Here is a 24378-nt window from a genome sequence, read left to right on the forward strand (position 1 = left end):
CATGATGTACTCTGCAGAGAAATTAAATAAGCATGGTGACAATATACAGCCTTCACATACTCCTTTTCCTATTTGGAACCAGGCTGTTGTTCCATGTCCAGTTCTAACTGTTGCTTCCTCAACTGCATACAGATTTCTCAAGAGGCAGGTCAGGTGGTCTGGTATTCCCATCTCTTTCAGAATTTTCCACAGTTTATTGTGATCAACACAGTCAAAGGCTTTGGCATAGTCAACAAAGCAGATGTTTTTCTGGAACTCTCTTGCTTTGATGATCCAACAGATGTTGGCAATTTGATCTCTGGTCCCTGTTGCTTGACCTGAGGCCAAACTATGGTGGAGGTAAGGAAGATAATGGCAACTTAAAAAACCCAACATTCAGAAAACTAAGATCATGGCACCTGGTCCAATCAGTTCAGTTCAGTCACTCAGTCATGTCTAACTCTTTGCGACCCCATGGACTGCAGCATGCCAAGCCTCCCCTGTCCATCACCAACTCCAAGAGTTTACTCAAACTCATGTCCATTGAGTCGATGATGCCATCCAACCGTCTCATCCTCTGTCGTCCCCTTCTTCTCCCACCTTCAATCATTCCCAGCATCAGGGTCTTTTCAAATGAGTCAGTTGCAAAGAACACAATCAATATAATTTCATTATTGACCATTTAGAAATGTCCATGTGTAGAGTCATCTCTTGGGTTTCTGGAAAAGGGTGTTTGCTATTACCAATGTGTTCTCTTGACAAAACTCTGTTAGCCTTTGCCCTGCTTCACTTTGTACTCCAAGGCCAAACTTGCCTGTTATTCAGTTATCTCTTGACTTCCTACTTTTGCATTCCAACCCCCTTTGATGAAAAGGGCATCTTTTTTGGGTGTTAGTTCTAGAATGTGTTGTAGGTCCTCACAGAATTGGTCAACTTCAGCTTCTTCAGCATTAGTGGTTGGGGCATAGACTCGGATTACTTTGATGTTGAATGGTTTGCCTTGGAAACAAACTGAGATCATTCCGTCATTTTTGAGGCTACTCCCAAGTACTGCATTTCAGGCTCTTCCATTGACCATGAGGGCTACTCCATTTCTTCTAAGAGATTCTTGCCCACAGTAGTAGATATAATGGTCATCTAAATTAAACTCACCCATTTCCGTCCATTTTAGTTCACTGATCCCTAAGATATTGATGTTCGATCTTGCCATTTCCTCCTTGACCATGTCTAATTTACTTTGATTCATTCTAGGTTCCTTTGCGATATTCTTCTTTACAGCACTGGACTTTACTTTCACCATCAGACAGATCCACAATTGAACGTTGTTTCCACTTTGGCCCAGTTGCTACATTCTTTCTGGAACTATTTGAAATTGCCCTCCACTCTTCCCCAAGAGCATACTAGATATGTTCTGACCTGAGGGGCCTTATCTTCCAGTATCACACATCTTTTTGCCTTTTTATACTGTTCATGAGGTTCTCCAGGCAGGAACACTGGAGTGGATTGCCATTCTCTCCTCCGGAGGATCACATTTTGTCAGAATTCTTCACTATGACCCATCTATTTTGGGTGGTCCTACATAGCATGGCTCATAGCCTCAATGAGTTACAAAAGCCCCTTCGCCAAGACAAGGCTGTGATCCATGAAGGTCTCCAAGAATAAAGAGGAGCATAAAAAATGAAAGACAAACTTTTAGACAGACTTTTTCAACTTCTTTCTATACCTCATGCTGATGGAACCAAGTCCACTGTTTCAGAAGACACAGTTATTTACATTCTTATCACAGTTATTATTTATAAGCTTTTGAGGCCCAACACAATTATAGTAGAATTTTAGAATAACCAATCAAAAGTACTCAGAGGTCTTGAAACTGTACCTGAGACTATACTTCAAGATCTATGAAGTATTACAATTTTCATACAGGTTTACAGATAAACTTAGGCGAGAACAGATCCAAAGTTTGAGATATCAACTGATCATGTAACATATTATCAATGTCACAAGTGGTCATGGGACATGGAGGTAGGTAACTGATCTGGGATGCAGAAAGCTGCATATCAAGACACTTGCTACATGGGCAAAAGGGAGAGGGAAACAAAGAAATGATGTACAATGACTATTATTATACATGATAACATAAATGAATCGGAAAATGCACACAAAAGTAGGAGGAAACTAAAGAGGGCATAGTGGATGATTCCAGGAAAAACAGATTGTTGGTGCTAAACCCCAGAAGAGTGGTTACCTTTCTGGCAAGAACACAGAGACTAAAAGGGCCACAAAAGGAACTTCCAGCATGCTAATAATGTTCTGCTTCTTGAACTGCATGCTGATTACACAGACATTTTCATTTTGTAAAAATATAGTAGACCCTTCAACATGTTTGAGCTGGTGCAGGTTTACTTATACACAGACTTTTTTCAACAGTGACACTACAATACTACACAATCTGCAATCCAAACTACCATACTTGATTAGATCCATAATTGAATTCAGAGATATAGACAGCTGACTGCAAGTCATAAGCAGATTTTCAACTCTGTAGAGGGTAGGAGTCCATTAACTCCCATGTTGTTCAAGGGTCAACTATAATCAGTTTGTATACTTATGATATGTATACTTTTCTTATATGTGTTAAATGTCAATAAAAAGTTTACTTAAGAAAATGTGATGTCCAGATTACCATTATTATATGAAATCATCACAGAAAGATGTCCTATGACAGGAATGTTGAGCAGGAAATGCACTTAAGGGACAACATCAAATCAATGTAGGATAAACTCTTGACAACTGTTATTAAAACCAATTTGTGTCCTGCTCTGATACTATGTACCACCATTAGAAAACCACTGTATGGAGTTCTTCATCAGGCTCACTGAGACTTTAAGAATACTAAAGCACCATGGTACATGTAGGGCAGAGCTTCAAGTTCACACTACCTGGATGTATCATTTTGATCAGAAGTTGTTAGTGTAATTTACTTACTTTTAGATACTTCTGGATTGGATTTCTTACTGAGTCCTTGCTATTAGTCATAAAAATAATATTTATGTATTATAAAATAGCCTAAAAGAAAGATATTGCATACAATAAGTAAAATCATTTATACTTTAAATACTAAGGGTCTAATGTATCTGAAATATTTTTAAGTTTTTAAGAATAAGAGCTCAATGATAAGTTATGAATAGTTGAATTTATTACATATTTAAACATACACAAAAACATATGAAAAGATTTCACCCAAAAACCATGAAAAGATTCAAGATAAACATTCTATGTACACTGGACCCTAACAAAAAACTGATTATGTTAAAAGCAAAGACTATTAGGGTTTAAAAAAAATAAAGATACAGACATTTAAAAAATACTACATAGTACACACTTTTTTTTTAGAATTTACTATTAGAATTTCCACCTGTTTCTTCCCTATACACCCTTACTTCTGCATGTATACCCACTTCAAACTCTATTTCCACCCCACAGGCAGCAACTGTAGTTCCAATCTAAGCTGAATTTAGTTATCCTTTTGGACCTTAATGTCTCCATCATTTGGTATGCCATCATCACTGCTTTTATCAAATAGCAAAAGTCTATCAGAGATGAATCTGACTGACCCACTCCCATCTATCTTAAGTCACAGAATCCAAATAGGATAGAATACTTGCCTTCCCTTGGACCCCATCTCTAGTTGTCTAACATGACAGTATGCTTTCCTAAACCTTTCTCTCAAGACAAATGCCCACAGCCTCTTATCATAGCTCACTTGATACAACATTCAGTCCTCTCTGACTCTAGATTCTTAGCAAACAAGTGTAAAACCAATGAGGTAGTATCTCATTAACCTAGTCTCTAAGGTTTAAATTTCATGGACTATTTGATAACGTACCCAGATAGTAAAAAGGAAACACACTATAACATTAACAGAACTAGCAACCACTGCTTCATAAGATTAAAGCTGCCCTCTGATCTGGAGACTGAATGGACCTGCAATGTTTCATCTGATCGTGAGCAACTCAGAAATACATACCTTTCTTTCTTTAAAAAAGATACCACAGAAATGTCTCTCCCAGTCTCCTAATTAATACTAAGTAAATGTGGTAAAATGCACATTTATCTCAATATCGACCTAATTTTTTTCAACATGTCTTTGAATTTAAGTCTGTTCTTGCCTTTGCAGAAACAGGAATCTTTTTTTAGCCAAAAAGAGTATCAAAGAACTGGGGGGAAAAAATAAACAGCAAAATGATTTATTTTCTATAGTCTTTAAAAAGAGAATTCTCCCCTGAGTTTACCTGTGAAAAGCCAATGAATTTCAAATAAATTAAGAGATGAGAACAGAATATAATACAGTTCTTTTATAAACATAAGAGATACTCAACTTCACTGTGTGTATACTTCCAGTGAAGACTTATGCCTTTTCTTCTAAGCTCTAGCCCTAGGTAAACACAGAATCATAGGTGGAAATAGGCCATGTTTAGCACTAGAAGCAGCATTCACAGTTCATTAACAGAATAAAGCAGAAAATGAATATTACAACATAAAGAGTACTGATGATAAAACTGCAATAAAGTAACTTACATGAAGTTTACAACACTTTTTTTTTTACCAGGTAGCCTAGTTGTAAACATTTCCATTAAACCACTGCCCTCTAAAGCCTAACCAACCACACAAACAAAAATCATCTTTTGTGACCATAAAATTGTGAAGAATTTGTACTCCATGGCTCCTTATCTTGGTGGTTTTCAGAGTAAGACAAAAACTGTGTTAAGTGGTTTCACTGATTTCTCCATCTTGAAAAACTGCCAGTTCTGGAACTTCATTCATCCTCAAAACCTCTGCATAGAGCAAATAATCATGTAGGCTTCTGGGAAGAGGCAATTGACGGATAAAGTCATCAGACTGTAGGTGTCCTAGTTTTAGACGGGACCAAATTTCCAAACGACAAAGGTGGGTCAGGGATGGAACAGAGGCTGGAGAAACAAACATAAAAAGAAAGATAAAAATGTTGAACCAGAAAGTGTAACAATCCATTAAGGTAAATGCCCTTTTTCCCCCTCACCTCTGTTAGTAAAAACAAGTGGTATGTTACTTAGACTTACTTTTGAAAGATTACTTGAGCCAAGATGACCAAAATAAACTCCATTTATTTATTCATTTTACAACTTTCCTGGTTCTTCTTCCTCCAATTTCTGGCCACACATTCCAAAGTCAATACCCAGCACCATATAGAATTAATGTTCAAATTCTAAGTATCTGGCAATACCAGCTGGGACTTAAGAAATGGGTGATCTAACTTTAGAAACGATAGAAGGGCACAATAGCAAACGTTACTTCCCACTCACTCTCGCTGCAAATGGTCTCCAGACGTACCACATCAAGTGAATAAATATGTAGCTTATATTCGTTTTGCTCTTTTTATCCATGATATAGAATGAAATTTTAAAATTGATAGAGAGAGAAAAGGAACCTTTACTGAAAGCCTACTATGCCATATGCCCATACACATTCTATTTTTATCTTCCTTTACTGTGAGGTACATATTTGCATGCTCTCATAGAGACAAGAGAACAAGAGATTTAAGTAACTTTTCAAAGGCCAAACATCTAATACATGGTAGACCAGGATTCAAACTCAAGTGCATATGACCCCAAAACATGCATGTATATGTATACATGCTAAAACCCCTGCTGCTAAAAGCTAATAACCAATTAAAAGGATAACCCACATATGCTTAATTAAGAATCACATGACAGTGGTTTTACTAACATGAAAAGTGTTAACTAAAGAAGTTAATGTTCATGAAAACTAGGCGTACTAAAAACAGATACTGGTTTTATGTGAATTAAACCTAATGCCTTTTGTAAGTGCAAGAAATCTTTTATAAATGCCTGTGAAATGAACCAAAGATTACCAGACCAGGATCAGAGCAGTAAAGACAAGTACAATCAAGAGCCCAACTGATATCAGACCTGCTGGTCTGACTTCAAGTCTAGGGTTCTTTAATAATAACCCACAGGGCCTGAGACATGCTAGTTCTCTGCCATCAGTAATATCTTCCAAATCACTGAAGTTAGTCCATCATCTTAGATTTTAGTTTAAGCTTACCGGTTTAAGTTTAGTTCATTCAGAATTTGGGTAACTCAAGTCATAGTGTTTCAAAATGCCAAATTAGAAAAGCAACAGAGTTATCTTATTTTGTAAATAAAACCAAAGTCTAAGAAGAGTATTCCCTTAAAGCATGAGTCACATAGATTCCCCACTATAAAAATAAGACTACAGCACAACAATATAGAGAACATTTACTTCCGCTGTTTCCATATTTAATACTCTTTAAAATTTTCCGCTTATCTGTAAACTTATAGGAAGAATCAGTCTCACTTCCAAGATGAGAAAACATAGATAAGGGGAACACTGGAGTGATCAGCAGGAAACCATTTGGAAACCAAGCTCAAACTGCAAACCCCAACAGTTTTCCAAAGGAGTAGTAAGTAGGGTTCAACTTCAACAAGTAGGTGGCCCATGTTCAACTGTTACACATAAGGAAGCCCTCTCTTCCTCTGAGATCATGAACAATAGTTGGCCCTAATGTCACTGGATATGCACAAATGTAATAAAAGTTTCAGAAATGAGCACAACTGATTCTTGGTAAGCACCCACACCTCGGTTGGTACAGACAAAATGTCCTAAGCACTGCAAACACTGATTATGCCATGGGCACAGCCAGAAGGAACTGACAGAGAAAATGGTAAGACTACAGAGCACGTGAGTTAAAGTGAGACTGTTTAAGATAATTTCTACTCATATTATATTACAGTTTAGTATGCACCTGGTTAAACTGAAACCTTTCTTTCTGCACATTCTTGTTAATGTAGAGAGCTATTAAAAATCCAAAAGGAAGATAAAGGATGGCTGTGCAACCTGGAGGAGAGCGGCTGGCTCAGAGCTAAGGAATCCTTAATATTTCTCCAGCTTCATCAATTTGACAGACTACACTGACTTACAAACTCCTCAGTCTGACCAAGGAGTGTGCCTCTAGCTGTCCCACAGTCTCCTGTAGTGCAGACAAGCCTTTCAGAGCCATCTGACTACATCACAGGAGCCCTATTGCTCTATCTTTTACAACCAAATAAACCATTCATCTGTTTATGCGGGTATGTGTGTAGAAAGCTTAATCATCTGTGATCAAGCCAAACTGGACCAGTACACTTTTATTAGGGACTTTCCTGCTGGCTCAGATGGTAAAGAATCTGCCTACAATGCAGGAGATCCAGGTTCCATCCCTGGGTTGGCAAGATCCCCTGGAGAAGGGAATGGCTACCCACTCCAGTATTCTTGCCTAGAGAAGTCCATGGACAGGAGCCTGGTGGGCTACAATTCATGGGGTCACAAAGAGTTGGACACGACTAAGTACTAACATTTTCACACTTACACATTTATTATGGGAAGCTTATATGACTTGCCCATGTTGACACTGTACAGAAACAACAGAGCTGATACCAGATCCAAATGATTGCACCCCATGTCTAGGGTTTTCTAAACTGGTGATCAGTTCAGTTCAGTTCAGTTCAGTCGCTCAATCATGTCCAACTCTTTTTGCGACCCCATGAATTGCAGCATGCCAGGCCTCCCTGTCTGTCCATCACCAGCTCCTGAAGTTCACTCAAACTCATGTCCATCAAATTGGTGATGCCATCCAGCCATCTCATCCTCTGTTGCCCCCTTCTCCTCCTGCCCCCAATCCCTCCCAGCATCAGAGTCTTTTCCAATGAGTCAACTCTTCGCATCAGGTGGCCAAAGTACTGGAGTTTCAGCTTCAGCATCACGCCTTCCAAAGAAATCCCAGGGCTGATCTCCTTTAGAATGGACTGGTTGATCTCCTTGCAGTCCAAGGGACTCTCTAGAGTCTTCTCCAACACCACAGTTCAAAAGCATCAGTTCTTCAGTGCTCAGCTTTCTTCACAGTCCGACTCTCACATCCATACATGACTACTGGAAAAACCATAGCCTTGACTACATGGACGTTTGCTGGCAAAGTAATGTCTCTGCTTTTGAATATGCTATCTAGGTTGGTCGTAACTTTCCTTCCCAAATAATTCTCTTAACATCTTCTAAACCACTGAAACTATTATAAATGTCAAGAGATCTTTCCATTTAATAATTTTAAAAAGGAAAGAGTATAGTTACTCCAGTTACTGATTCTACTTTTAATGCACTATTTTGATTTTCCTCTTGTGAGCACAATAGATCACTGGCCTGATAAACAGTTAAAGGTAAGAACTATATTCATTTTAACATAGACAGTAATATATTCATCAATGCCATCTTAGTTTAATATGCCAGTGAATACTAAGGGAATTGTATAAGCATATATGTAATATTTCAAGGCATGCAAAATTCCTATGAAAGTTTTAGTGATGCATAGTATTTCCAGATGTGTTGCCACTAGACTGAGAGAAGATCAAGACAAGCCTTGAATTTATAATATGGAAAAGCCCAGAAATTGTATGTAAAACATAAATTTCATAAAAACCTGTTAAAATCAGATTTGTTAAATAAATCTCTCTTTTCCAACATTATGGCACTGATCATAGTCTAGAAAATGATGTATAAAACCACACTATATTTGGGTCACTTTTCTGACCCAATCATTTTCAAGTTAATATGTTAAACCCAGTTTACTTACAGATCTATGAGCAGACAAGCAACCTTTACCTATTCATTTCTACATAGAAGTTTTCAATTTTGTTAACTTTGTCGTATGCACAAATAACAATCAAAATAGAAGGCCACATGTTATATGAAATTGTAGTAAAATGAAAATGATCAAAATAAACCCCAAAATTCTTAATTATGCTTGTTAATGCCAAGTTTACTATAGTACAGCAATACATATACATCATACAAACCCATTACCTATATTTTCCAGAACCATTTCATCACTAGCCTGCCCTCATGCCAATATTTAAATGATGTATCTGCCTTGACTTTATTTCTATGGTTCCTCTGCAGGGTTTTCCACATCAAATGCATTCATCTAACTTCTGGGCCATCTACTACAATGTGTATTTTCATCACTAATATAATGTCTTTATGGTTCCATCCTTTTGTTCTCAGTCTTCCTTAACTTACTTGTACAGTCTCTCTCTCTCTTCCACTTACTACAACTAAAAACTTAAACAAATATAAAAAGAAACTATCTAAAGATGCTGGAGTATAAATAAGAGATAGATTAGGAAAAAAAAAAAAAAAGAGAGAGATAGATTAGGACAGGAAATGAAAACTTAAAGAATGACCAGCAGAACAGCAATGAAGAGAATGAATGGAAAGTGCACCACCTAGTAACAAGCCCTGAGCTGGAGTTGTGAAGCAAAAGTGAAAGTCACTCAGTCATGTCCAACTCTTTGTGACCCCATGGACTGTACAGTCCAAGGAATTTTCCAGCCCAGAATACTGGAGTGGGTAGCCTTTCCTTCTACAGGGGACATTCCCAACCCAGGAATCGAACCCAGGTATACCGCATTGCAGACGGATTCTTTACCAGTTGAGCCACAAGGGAAGCCCCAAAATACTGCAGTGAGTAGCCTATCCCTTCTCCAGCAGATATTCCCAACCCAGGAATCAAACCGGGGTCTCCTACACTGCAGGAAGATTCTGTACCAACTGAGCTATCAGGGAAGCTGAGCTGGAGTTGAGGAGTCATTATTAACCAGTTGTGTGACTTTCAACAAGTCATTTAAGTGCTTCAACCTTCAGCTCCTCTTCTATGAAATGGGCATAATGTCTCATCTATACTATGAACATAATTGACACCTCTCTGAATCAAAACATTATAAACTGTACAATATATCATACAAATCCTAAGCATCTTCTAATCTAGTGAAATTGAAATGTTTTGGCTACACACTCAATTAGTGAAAAGTCTTTTGAGTACTTAACTCCAATGTGTGGATATTTCAGTTCAGTTCAGCTGCTCAGTCGTGTCCAACTCATTGCAACCCCACAGACTGCAGCATACCAGGCATCCCTGTCCATCACCAACTCCTGAAGTTTACTCAAACTCATGTCCACTAAGTCAGTGATGCCATCCAACCATCTCATCCTCTGTTGTCCCCTTCTCCTTCTGCCTTCAATCCTTCCCAGTATCAGGGTCTTTTCAAATGAGTCAGCTCTTCGCAACAGGTAGTCATAGTATTGAAGTTTCAGCTTCAGCATCAGTCCTTCCAATGAATATTCAGGACTGACTTCTTTTAGGATGAACTGGTTGGATCTCCTTTCAGTCCAAGGGACTCTCAAGAGTCTTCTCCAACACCACAGTTCAAAAGCATCAATTCTTTGACGCTCAGCTTTCTTTATGGTCTAACTCTCACATCCATATATGACTGACTACTGGAAAAACCACAGCCTTGACTAGATGGACCTTTGTTGGCAAAATAATGTCTCTGCTTTTTAATATGCTGTCTAGGTTGGTCGTAACTTTTCTTTCAAGGAGTAAGTGTCTTTTTATTTCATGGCTGTAGTCACCATCTGCAGTGATTTTTGCCCCGGAAAAAAATAGTCTGTCACTGTTTCCACTGTTTCCCCATCCATTTGTCATATAGTGGTGGGACTGGATGCCATGATCTTAGTTTTCTGAATGATGAGTTTTAAGCCAGCTTTTTCACTCTCCTCTTTCACTTTCATCAAGAGACTCTTTAGTTCTTCACTTTCTGCCATAAGGCTGGTGTAATTTGCATATCTGAGGTTATTGATATTTCTCCCAGCAATCTTGATTCCAGCTTGTGCTTCATCCAGCCCAGCATTTTGCATGATGTACTCTGCATATAAGTTAAATAAGCGGGGTGACAATATTCAGCCTTGACATACTCCTTTCCCTATTTGGAACCAGTCTGTTGTTCCATGTCCAGTTCTAACCGTTGCTTCCTGACCTGCACACAGATTTCTCAAGAGGCAGGTCAGGTGGTCTGGTATTCCCTTCTCTGTAAGTTTGTTTCTCCACAGTTTGTTGCAATCCACACAGTCAAAGGCTTTGGCATAGTCAATAAAGCAGAAATAGACATTTTTCTGGAACCCTTTTGCTTTTTCGATGATCCAGCAGATGTTGGTAATTTGACCTCTGGTTCCTCTGCCTTTTCTAAATCCATCTTGAACATGTGGAAGTTCATGGTTCACGTAATGTTGAAGCCCTGGCTTGGAGAATTTCGAGCATTACTTTACTAGCGTGTGAGATGAGTGCAACTGTGCGATAGTTTAAGCATTCTTTGGCATTGCCTTTCTTTGGGATTGGAATGAAAACTGACCTCTTCCAGTCCTGTGGCCACTGCTGAGTTTTCCAGATTTGCTGGCATATTGAGTGCAGCACTTTCACAGCATCATCTTTTAGGATTTGAAATAGCTCAACTGGAATTCCATCACCTCCACTAGCTTTGTTCCTAGTGATGCTTCCTAAGGCCCACTTGATTTCTCATTCCAGGATGTCTGGCTCTAGGTGAGTGATCACACCATCGTGATTATCTGGGTCATGAAGATCTTTTTGGTATAGTTCTTCTGTATATTCTTGCCATCTCATCTTAGTATCTTCTACTTCTGTTAGGTCCATATCTAACATGGCAAGTCACTATATTATGCAAAACTTTTATCAAAATTCATCTGCCAAATTTCTATTTTCCCTGGTATCAGTTTACAAGCTAATTAGAAAGTTTCATTTTTTCACATTATTATTAAATGTATTCAAAATCTTAGGAAATTATTTCCATGTAGTTTAAGTGTGTCAATACACACTTAGGTCATGTACATTGTTTTTGAAAAGAAAATCTTGTAATAATAGAAATATTTCTTAGCATCTGTTTTTAAGATCATCTCGTAGCAAAATTTCTTTCAAAAAGCTGTTGCCTTTTCATTCAGTTACAATATCATTTTTACCTTAAATCAATAGAATTTCATGATATATGTATTAGGTTTTATTCTATTCATAGCTATTTATCCTCAAGGAAAAAAAGATTAAAGACGAACAGCTGTATTTTCCCCAAAGTATGTAATTTATCATTAAGTTAAAGGACTCTTTTTAATAAAGTACTACAAAGATTCTATATATGTTAAAGGTTGTGTTTTTTATAAAATTACTCACAACAATATTATTAATACTTCAAGCAATTCTGGTTTCAATTCCTTTCCTGTATTAGCCTGACTCTTAATGATGCAATCAACTCATTTCATTTGTGATGTTATCTCCATTTCCTCACATTTACTGAAAAGTAAACCACTCCATCAGTAGACAGTCTTACACAGCTTTCCAAACAACAACAAAAAAAATTCTATTAAATAAGTCATCATTGTTACAAATATATCATTTCTGGTATATATTTCCTTTAGTGACTCTCAGAAAAGCAACTGTATTTTTTTTTTAATTGAAGCAGAATCTTAACAAATACTCTAAGCTGAGGCAGTTATATTCTTCCAACTTAATGTACCACACATCCTACTTGCAGGATTATATTTTTATTCTTTTAACTCTTTAGCAATGTTTACTACACTCCTTTCAACAGTATTTGCTAACAAGAAATACATTTTACTTTGTCCTGATATTATTTCAGTGTGTTTTACTGTGTCAATAAGAACATGCATTTCCCCAATGGTATGTAACTTTTTGTTTTTTCACTATTAGTCAGTTTATAAAAACAATGACTGAGCATCATATGACTTAAATATTCATGTAAAATCACAGAACTTATGTTTTGGATGCTTTCATTAAGAGTGTCCTGCTGATTACAATATTTTCATTTCCTTATTATCTCAATGCACATTACATACATCAAGGCTCACTGCTAACATGAGTAAAAGTGAACCATCTTTTATTTATTTTTCTAAGGTGAACTATATTTTAAATACTTTTCTTGATACTTTTGAACTTGCTGTCAGCTTAGATTGGGTGGTCAGTATTTTCATCATATGACATGACTATCTGGGAAGAACAGGAGGTAGTTCTATGATTACTTGGTGGTTCACTTGTACTGATACCTTTATTTAGCATTATTCACATAAAACATTTTTTCACAGAAATCTTTTTAAGCCAGTTAACCAATTTTCGAGAATTAGTTAAGTTAAAACTAGATGATGTAACCACAGAGCCACTGAACAGTCAAATCTAAACTACAATTCACTAAGGTACATCACAAATATGGATGCCAGGTCATTCACTTTTGGAAGCACTAACCTAACCCATATGTACAAGACACTCAGCCATATATGCTAAGTGGGAAAAAAAAAATCAAAGTTCAATTCTTACAACTATAACCTCACTATTACAGAAAAGAGAAAGTAAAAAGGAACTTGATCACCAATAAGCAATTTTATCTTCCTCTCTCCCGTTTTTAAGATGCCTCTCTCTCAAGCCTGGAAGACTTGAAAATTAAGTAAAATCATCCAGCATAAGCATTTTCCTATAGTAATCAAGTGAAAAAATAAATCATGGTCTCAGCTCTTTTAGAAAATAAAAATTCATTCTTCATTCCCCTAACTTATTTAGGGAACTATTAATAAAAACAGCAGTCTGAGACAATGAGAAAAGATTAATTAAGCTCAATATTATAGATTTTAACTCTCCCCAAAACCTTTCCATAAAGTTATCAGGAACCCCTCATTTTATCATATACAAGCCCACCTTCATCTAGAACCCTGTACAGAACACTCTTTTCACCTCTTGTCCTCACAGAAGCCTGATCCTCCCCCAAAACTTACCTCCTTGATCAATTTCTGAGCTATAATTTTCTCATTCTTCCACAACTTGTCACACCTATCATAGTGCCTCAGTGGCAATTTCAGTCCTTCTGCACCATCTTCAGACTCGCATTTTTCTGTCTTTAAATTCCAACATACGCCACTTCCTATCCTTCCAGAGTGTACTCTCCCTTACTGTCACTACCCCTGGTCATTAATATTATTGAGACCATGGGCCCCAACTTCTCCTGCTGTCAAATTTACCAGATCCCTTTCCTTTCTGATTTCTTACTTGGCATCCACAGGCCTATCACTTACCCTATTTTATCATCCTCAACTCTGCTGTACCTGCTCTGACAATTCCCAGACCAATCTAACCATTTTCCTTCTTTCCAATACACAGAAAATGAAGCAATCTGAGGAAAAAATAACCATATAAAGTATACCACTTTCAACTTCCACAAGGTCTACAGGGCTGCTCGGCAAATCTCTTATACTGGTTCCCAGTTTCCCACAACCACCATTCTAAATCAAGGCTCTCCTACCAAATTCTCACTTCAATTTCCTTTTCAGCAAGATTTTATCTCCTACTCCTAAGTAAAAACAGGAAATCTTCTATGCGCTCTTTCTCAAATACTCAAACTATAAACTTATCTGTATCTACTCACTCTCGTCTCTTCTTCTCAAAGGAAGGGGACTATTTGAGTCTACCCATCTCCTTCTGGCTTATCTGAAATCTTATTATATAAGCTATTGTTTTTAATCTCCAAATCCTTAATGTTTTTCTGAAAAAAACTGAGATCCCTTAATGTATATGTTCAAGTGTCTCTCACCTTAAAAAGAAATTCTGCCATGACCCTGCATCATTCCCTTTTAGCCATTCCACTAAAGAGTTGTGTTTTTCATTCACAGATTCTAAATCAGTATCTGATACATAGCTGACATATAATTAAAGGACTCACTCACTAGCAATTAATAAATATAAACAGCTAAATTTGTAAATGTGCACCTACAGAAATATTTACATGATAGATTCTCTTCACTAAAGACTTATGCTTATGCTCCACATTTAGAACTAACTAAAACTACAGATTGAGTGGTTACAAGTTCTCAAATGAACAAGTTATCAAAAACTAAAGTTTCTGTCCTGTCTGCCCTCCCACCATAAAATAAATATTTGGGATCTGAAAAAGAATTTTCTTTTAACTAGGATATAGCTGTCCCAGGGGTCTGCCTGCATATATATCCAATGCAGTATATGGGAACAGTAAAATGGGCTTTAAATAATACTGGTGACCTGATGTGATACTTAGGACATTAAGTATCTTAGCAACATTAAGTTGTTCTAGGGCAACATTTTCTCCTCTTAGCTTAGCAACTGATTGCTGACAAAATCAAATCAGTTTTAACAGCAAAATGTCCCAGCAAATGTGGATTTGCTACGTCAGATTTCCCCACCACATAGACACACACACACACACACACACACACACACACACAAAACTAAAATCCATCACTTGGATTTATAAGAGGCTGTGTAAAGCTAAAATTATGAAATTATAAATGAGTATATGGAATCTTGTTAAAATTTAACTATAAACTTAACTTAAAAAACAAACAAGAAATAAAAACCACAAGCTTGGCTCTTAAATCCAGTAATAAGGGCAGTGTGCAGGACACTGTTAAGCAAAGCACGATTCTGCTTAAGTTGTGAAGGCTCATAACATGGCTCACGTCTGGGAGGTCACAAGTTTCCTACTCTACAAATAGAAGGTCACATGTTCAGTTTTTAAAGATGACAGGCAATTACTAATGGGTTTTATTTTTAATTGAGGTATACCTGACTCCTGAGAAACCTGTGTGCAGGACAAGAAGCAACAGTTAGAATGGGACATGGAACAATGGACTGGTTCAAATTTGAGAAAGGAGTACGTCAAGGCTGTATATTGTCACTGTGCTTATTTAACTTGGGCCTCCCTGATGGCTCAGATGGTAAAGAATTTGCCTGCCAAGCAGGAGATGCAGGTTCAATCCCTAGGTTGGGAAGATCCGCTGGAGAAGGAAATGGCAACTCACTCCGGTATTTTACCTGGGAAATCTCATGGACAGAGAGCCTGGTGGGCTACAGTCCATGGGTCACAAAGAGCTGGACATGACTGAAGTGACAGCACACATGCATAGCTTTCAATGGTCTGTCCCTGGTCAATAACTCTGGGGCAGGATCTGATTACAGGTTAGTTTGGTTACAGGCTGTGTTATGCTGTGATAACACATACACTCTAAAACCCAGTGTCTTCGAATACAACAAACGTTTATTTCTTGCTCATACAAATCCTCTTTGGGTCAGGTGATTCTCCAAGGGAAGTGTCCTGAAGTGACAACTCAGTGTTCCAGGCTACTTCTATCTCGTGTCACTGTCATCTCAAACATGGCTTTCAGATTTTCCCAGCAAAGGAAAGTGACAGCACTGAGTATTCACATCCAATATGACGTATGCTTTGCCCACTTAAACCAATCACATAAAAAGAAGAACAATGCATTCTTCCTGTGTTCTAAGGAAGAGCAAAATGAAACGAAACTCAATTATATGAGGTCTGTCTCTGTAGCATCAAAATATATACATTAACATGTGTAAACAGATAGGTAGTTGAGAAGTTGCTATATAACACAAGGAGCTAAGTCTGATGCTCTGTGACCACCTAGAGAGGTAGGATTAGGGAGTGGGGTAAAAGGGAGGCTCAAGAGCGAGGGAATATATGTATACTTATGGCTGACTGACACTGTTGTACAGCAGAAACCAACACAACATTGTAAAGCAATTATCCTCCAATTAAAAATAAATACAGTCCATCTCTGCCATAATGACAAAACTTATTGTGACAACAATGTAAGGGAGATATTATTATTACTTCTTCTTATAACTGAGGAAATCAAGGCTCAGAGATATTAAATAACCTCTCTACTTGGAAGGAAAGTTATGACCAACCTAGCATATTCAAAAGCAGAGACATTACTTTGCTAACAAAGGTCCATCTAGTCAAGGCTATGGTTTTTCCAGTGGTCATGTATGGATGTGAGAGTTGGACTGTGAAGAAAGCTGAGCACTGAAGAATTGATGCTTTTGAACTGTGGTGTTGGAGAAGACTCTTGAGAGTCCCTTGGACTGCAAGGAGATCCAACCAGTCCATTCTGAAGGAGATCAGTCCTGGGATTTCTTTGGAAGGAATGATGCTAAAGCTGAAACTCCAGTACTTTGGCCACCTCATGCGAAGAGCTGACTCATTGGAAAAGACTCTGATGCTGGGAGGGGTCGGGGGCAGGAGGAAAAGGGGATGAAAGAGGATGAGATGGCTGGATGGCATCACCGACTCGATGGACGTGGGTTTGGGTGAACTCCGGGAGTTGGTGGAGAGGGAGGCCTGGCATGCTGCAATTCATGGGGTCCCAAAGAGTCAGACACGACTGAGCAACTGAACTGAACTGAACAATTAGAAAGTAGTAGAAGTGTATAGTTCCAGAGCTCCAATCTTTAACCACTTTACTCTACCTGATGTCCAGGCAGACTGGCACCATATCATTACCATGGAGTTAAACAGTCAGAAGAGTTAAAATTTTCCATTAGCCTGAAATAAATTTGTACCTGAACATCCAACTTTTTAACAAGTAACTTCATGCACTACTTTTGAATAAGAAACATGCTCTTCATAGAGAACAGAAAATCAAATGTTCTTTTGAAAACTGGTATGCCTGATTACTTTAAACCAGATATGGCTTGAGTAGGCAATTGGAATGCTAGCTAATTATTACTAAAAAGGTACACTTTAAACTTATACTATGTTATATGTCAATTATATCTCAATAAAGCAGGGAACAAATTACTACCAGAAAGGATCAACTATTCCCAAACCTTTTCATACTGTTCATGGGGTTCTCAAGGCAAGAATCCTGAAGTGGTTTGCCCTTCCCTTCTCCACCTTAACCTGCCTCCTGAGAAATCCTGTATGCAGGTCAAGAAGCAACAGTTAGAACCAGACATGGACACAATGGACTGGTTCCAAATTGAGAAAGGAGTACATCAAGGCTGTATATTGTCACCCTGCTTATTTAACTTATATGCAGAGTATATCATGTGAAATTCCGGGCTGGATGAAGCACAAGCTGGAATCAAGATTGCTGGGAGAAATACCAATAACCTCAGACATGCAGATAACACTGCCCTATGGCAGAAAGCACATAAGAACTGAAGAGCCTCTTGATAAAAGTGAAAGAAGAGAGTGAAAAAGTTGGCTTAAAACTCAATATTCAGAAAACTAAGATCATGGCATCCAGTCCCATCACTTCATGGCAAATAGATGGGAAACAGTGGAAACAGTGACAGACTTTATTTTCTTGGACTCCAAAATCACTGCAGATGTTGACTGCAGCCATGAAATTGAAAGACACTTGCTCCTTGGAAGAACAGCTATGACCAAGCTAGACAGCATATTAAAAAGCAGAGACATTACTTTTGCCAACAAAGGTCCATCTAGTCAAAGCTATGGTTTTTCCAGTAATCCTGCATGGATGTGAGAGTTGGACCATAAAGAAAGCTGAGTGCCAAAGAACAGATGCTTTTGAACTGTGGTATTGGATAAGCCTCTTGAGAGTCCCTTGGACTGCAAGATCAAACCAGTCAATCCTAAAGGAAATCAGCCCTGAATATTCATTGGAAGGACTGATGCTGAAGCTGAAACTCCAATACTTTGGGCACCTGATGTGAAGAAATGACTCACTGGAAAAGACCCTGATGCTGGGAAAGACTGAAGGCAGGAGAAGAAGGGGATGACAGAGGATGAGACGGTTGGATGGCATCACCAACTCGATGGACATGAGTTTGAGCAAGCTCCAGGAGTTGGTGATGGACAGGCAAGCCCGGTGTGCTGCAGTCCATGGGGTCGCAAAGAGTCCGGCATGACTGAGGGATGGAACTGACTGACTGACTCCTAAACCTATATTTTGTTTCTGGTTGTTATTCCCTAGTTTTTAACTGTAAATATAACAATCTCACAAGATAAGTTACCACAAATAGTTAGCTTGATGTACTGACCACAAATGGTTTTTCTTAAAGAGTATATGAACAAGGAGCATTGCTCAAAACTAGCAGTGCTGCTTAAAGTTTCATAGGAAACTTGGTTCAAACTTGGAATATTTGTCAATGTATGGCAAAATCACTACAATATTGTAAAGTAATTAGCCTTCAATTAAAATGAATAAATTTATAAAAAAATAATAAAAAATAAATAAACTTTTATACTCACTCAGTCTACCATATTTAGGCAGGAGTTCTTATGTGTTTGCTGGGTTTCACAATAGAATACTTAGCCTATCAACCTTTATTTTTTCATTTCTCTTTTACCTCTACTTTTAAGATCGACTGTTTCCTAGAAATATGCTCTCAGTCTGCAACACAAAGCAGCTGCACTCTAATACTTCTTAGGTAGTCTAATTTTGAATGCATTGCTAACTATAACTTATTTAAAACTGAGAGTAGCATTACAGTATTTAGAGACAACTGCTCAAAGTACACTCGGGTACCCTCCAGATAGTATAAATCTAGCCCCAGTCAAGTCAGAGCAACAGAGACCTGAGTACCAAGGCCCCCTTAAGAAGTCCTTTTATTGAATTATCATGGTAATTCAATATCTTGGTATGACAGCAACAGGCCACAATGGAAACTGGTAACATAAAGAAACCATGGCTACCAAGATGTTTTCTAGGCAACTGTCTAGCACAACATCCAAGAATATCTGTACTTCTAAGCAATGAGTTTGTTTTATGTTATGAACTCTGTAACCTAGAGCAAGAACTGTAGAGCTCAGTCACAGCCAAATTTACAGTGTATCCACAGACAAGTTTCAGATTACACTGATAAACATTTCCTGACTCCATGCTTTTCTTTTGCTTCCACTTTGAACTTGTTTTACTGTTTTTTGTGTGATAATCTATACGTATAAACTGTTTTAAATCCTATTGAGAACAAAACAGAAGAACACTGAAAAAAATAAGTCGAGAGTTTCAAGGGGCCCTTATAGGATCCTTTGTAGAATCCAGATCCATGTAATACTCTGGATAGAATTGTTCATATTTGATCACTAAAGGTTCAGGATGAACTAAAGCCAAGTGCTTTTCCCAGAAGCACATAATCACCTAGGCTTGATCTTGGTCAGCTGGCCAGAGGTTTGCATTTTTTTTTTTATTAAGAAGTGTATTGCTATGTACATTTAAAATGATGTTTCTAAGAGGTATATACAGGTACATGATCAAAAAATTGCTATTAAAACTGCAACCAGTCAGCAAATTTTACCCAGTATACTTTCCTTTCTAATGCAAAAGAACATCTGAAAACAAATCTGACTAAATGAGTAAAAGATGAGCAGCAAGGAACTGACTGTTTCTTTTATTTTTAAACTATCAGGGCAAGGTGCTATGTTTTTAAGGAGGAAAAGGATGAGGAATGGAGAATTTTGAGCAAGTATAAGGCATCTCCAAGACTTGAAAAGAGCTTAGGAAAAGAATAGAGAAAATCTTTCCCTTGGGAAAGATACTGGTATACCTAAAGGAGCTAGAGAACTGAGATTATTCTAGGGGCTTACCAATAGTAGCAGAGCCACAAGAAGCATCCTTTCCAAAAAAAATCAAAATATTTTGACAAGGTAGCTTTCAAAACCATGATAAGTTACTGGAGAAACTGGGGTGAAAGCAAGACTGTCCTATACTTAGAAGGTAATCAAAGAACTGTGTTTCTGAGCTCACCACCTTCGGTGTTAAAACTCTGGCCATGCTTTTGCTTAGAAATCCTGTATCTCAAAATCCAAATAAAGGAGGGAAGAGTACAGATGACCAACATACAGAAACTGCATGTCCTGAAAACTAAAGAAAAAAAGAGTTGGGTACATGAAGACAGTCTTGAACTACAGAAAGAAAGAGAATCACAATCCCATTTGAAACTCAGGCAAGTGAGTAGACAGGCATATCTTTTCCTTCCAGCCTTACTTAAAATCTATCATCATAACAGCTCCCGTTACCTGCAGAAGATATTCTCAGTGGAATATCTGGAATAACTGAGAATATCTTGGGAAACCAAGAACACAAGCATTTCTTGAGTAGTCTGCAGTAAGAACAGGGTTTTAAAAGTCTTCCTGATATAGGAGTAAAAGACCTTTATAACACTGGGTAACATAGAGTCAAGGTGGATCAGGGTTTCTAAACCTGGTCACTAGCAACATTCAGGTCAGGTATTCTTTGTTGTGGGGGCTGTCCTGTACACTGTAGGGTATTTAGCAGCATCTCCCTGGCTTCTGTCCCCTAGATGGCAACAGCACCCCTACCAATTGTGGCAATCAAACTATCCCTTGTGGGGAGCAAAAATCACTCCTGTTGAATACCTCTGCGAGGGATGAAACAAATAACAAACAGCTGCCAGGAATAACCCACTCTCTTGGTAAGCAGCACTCTCAAATCACCTCACCTTCTGAACGAGGAAACAGACAGAAGGAACATCAGGATTTATAGGAAAAATGACAAGTTCAAATTCTGAATATGTCAAAATGTGGGATACCAAGAAGAGATGTCCAAAAGTCAGTTGGATATATGGGACTGGAACCAAAAGAGGTTGTGGCAAGAGAAACAGACTAGACAAGCATTAGCTACATTAATACCTCTGAGAAAGGCTTTTGTAAATCTTCAGCCGAAATAAAATCCTCTTAAGAGATGATGATTATTACCCTAGCAAGCTCCACCTAGTGCCTAATTAAACAAGAAGCCCTTGATGGATTTAGTCTACCACAGGATAATGCATTCATGTACAATTCTTACCTTCATCTAGACAAACCTGCCATATGTTAAAGTCTTCAGAATAAACTCTCATATATCTTTACTAACTGATGCTGCTGCTACTGCTGTGCTGCCAAGTCGCTTCAGTCGTGTCTGACTCTGTGCGACCCCACAGAAGGCAGCCCATCAGGCTCCGCCGTCCCTGGGATTCTCCAGGCAAGAGCACTGGAGTGGCTTGTCATTTCCTTCTCCAATGCATGAAAGTGAAAAGTGAAAGTAAAGTCGCTCAGTCATGTCCGACTCTTAGCGACCCCATAAGTATGACTGCAGCCTACCAGGCTCCTCCATCCATGGGATTTTCCAGGCAAGAGTACTGGAGTGGGGTGCCATTCCCACTTGGCATATGCTCCTTCTTTTTGCCTTTTTGTTCCCAAATAGATATTTGCCCTCTACCACTGCATACATAATTAGCAAGAGCAGATACAATTCTCTCATGCACATGAGCTTTCTAACATTATCATTTAAGAAATTCTGTACTGGAAGGTTTAGAGACTCCAAAGAGATTATACTTTTTCTGCAAAAATAAACCTAAGAGTTTGAATATACCTCAGTTCAAGAATATATTTTCCTGAATGTCTGTTTTTGACTGAGAAAATTTACTTAAATGTAATTTTCCAAGAAATTAGAAGATATTTCTACATATGCTAAGTTCACTTTTTGAAAACCTACTCAACATGTTTTATGAAGAGTGATATTTCATGCAAAAATAGTAATGAAGAAATAATTTTCCTAACTTAAGACATAATCTGGTGAACAAAATAGATTAAAATAAATCTACATAAGTAAATAGAAATACTTTGCCTAGGTTATATTTAGTTTAATTCGGCTCCCTTGTGTATAATCTTCTATTGCGTCCTCTTTCTTTTTTAACTAGCTTAAAAGCTTTTTTTTTTTAAGTGAGAGTAAGTTGATAATTTGTTTTAAAATAGTCATTTAAAATATCAATCAATTCACAAAATTTCTACCCAGCTCACCTGCACAGTTATATCTTACCAACACACTGGCATACATTCAGTAAGAAAAGTTAACAATAAAGAATGGTGATACTTCCTTTTAGAGACAATAAAATATTAAAGAGAGCACACACATCAACACACACTCCAAAGAGGAAAATTACATTTAGCATTTTTCTGACCACAAACTAAATATTGACCAACACAATTTTTAGGATTCACTTTTGCTTGCATAACCCTACTAAAAACAAAAGGGTATCATTAAAATATCACTGAATACCTGTTATTCTTTACACACTCCTTAGGCTAAACTTATAAAATCAGATATGATTTATGTTTAAGGAAATTACTATGATCTCCCTCACAGTCCCATCATCCTCTCCCCACATAAAGAAAATGCAAATGATGTCCAATTTAATTATGTTCTCCAGTGGGTCTTATCACTTAAAATTACAACACAGCTAGTGAAGACAGAGAAAAAAAAGTAGTGACATATATTTAAAAATTGTACTTTCTTACCAATATGTTGCTGTAGAGCCCAAGAGGAGTTTGAGGCACGAGCAGAGAGCATCTTTTCAACAGCTGGAGGAAGTCTCCTCCAATTAGTAAACTCCAAAGTGAAGATAAGAATGTCATCACTGACTGAGTCAATCCTACATTGGCAAGATATTAATACACATTTAGATACAAAATTCACCAAAGGTTCACTGTGAAAACAAATACCATATACCAATTCTTACAACATCCTGATGTGGAGGCAGACAGACAACTGCAGCAAAGAAAATATTAATGAAACAAAAGGCAAGTTCAGTGGATATGGAAAAATCATCAAATCAGGTTCCTACACGAAACTCAAGTGACTGTGCATGTAGTTGTCTGAAAGATGACAAGAGGAGTTTCTACTCTGCTGCTGCTGCTGCTAAGTCGCTTCAGTCGTGTCTGACTCTGTGCGACCCCATAGATGGCAGCCCACCAGGCTCCCCTGTCCCTGGGATTCTCCAGGCAAGAACACTGGAGTGGGTTGCCATTTCCTTCTCCAATTCATGAAAGTGAAAAGTGAATGTGAAGTCGCTCACTCTAGCAGAGATAGAACGCCTTGCTATTCCCCAGCAGCAGTGGTGAGAAAAGACAGATTTAGTGTCACTGTCATTAGTGGATATGCCATTATTTCCTCCCAAGTGGACCATCTTGCGAAATCTAGATTGGTCATCCTTACAGACACTTAACAGTGAAAGGATAAAGCCTAAACACCCAAAAGTGGAAGTCACTCAGTCATGTCTGACTCTTTGTGACCCCATGGACCATACAGTCCTTGGAATTCTCCAGGCCAGAATACTGGAGTGGGTAGCCTCTCCCTTCTCCAGGGGATCGTCCCAACCCAGGTATTGAACCCAGGTCTTCTGCATTGCAGGCGGATTCTTTACCAGCTGACTCACAAGGAAAGCCCAAGATGGCAGTGGGTAACCTATCCCTTCTCCAGTGGATCTTCCTGACTCAGGAATCGAACTGGGGTCTCCTGCATTGCAGGCAGATTCTTTACCAACTGAGCTATTAGGGAAGCCAAAGCTGTCCCTAAACTGGTGTATGGGAGAGACAGCCTATTTCTGACCAACCCTCAGAGATTTATTTACTACAACGGTTCTAATAAAAAGAAACAAACTGAGTAATACTCTAAACTTGTCATCTCAAAGACAACTTACTTTATGTAATTCAGGGTCCAAAGTATCCCTGAAATGACTGATTATAGAGTATGAAAATTATTTCCCAAGAACCTTCCCCGTTATAGATATGACTCTAGAGGATTACCAGAACAAGTTTTGTCTTTAAGGACTGAAAGAAGTGAAGATAAACAGTTCTACTT

General features: G+C 38.0%; 1 protein-coding gene across 5 annotated transcripts in view; it reads right to left on the reverse strand.

The window, feature by feature from the left end:
- Positions 1-3153: 3153 nt before the first annotated feature.
- The window catches only part of ASB3 (ankyrin repeat and SOCS box containing 3), a 122363-nt gene continuing 101138 nt past the window's right edge, over positions 3154-24378 (reverse strand). For all 5 annotated transcript variants that reach the window (XM_044925904.2, XM_044925905.2, XM_006044751.4 and 2 more), the window contains 2 exons: positions 23037-23170; positions 3154-4949 (listed from right to left, as the gene is read on the reverse strand). In XM_044925904.2, coding sequence (XP_044781839.1) covers positions 4744-4949; positions 23037-23170 — 340 coding nt within the window. In that variant the 3' untranslated portion in view covers positions 3154-4743. The remainder of the gene's footprint in view (positions 4950-23036; positions 23171-24378) is intronic.

This window comes from Bubalus bubalis, chromosome 12 (assembly GCF_019923935.1).
Source record: "Bubalus bubalis isolate 160015118507 breed Murrah chromosome 12, NDDB_SH_1, whole genome shotgun sequence".
Classification (NCBI taxonomy): domain Eukaryota; kingdom Metazoa; phylum Chordata; class Mammalia; order Artiodactyla; family Bovidae; genus Bubalus; species Bubalus bubalis.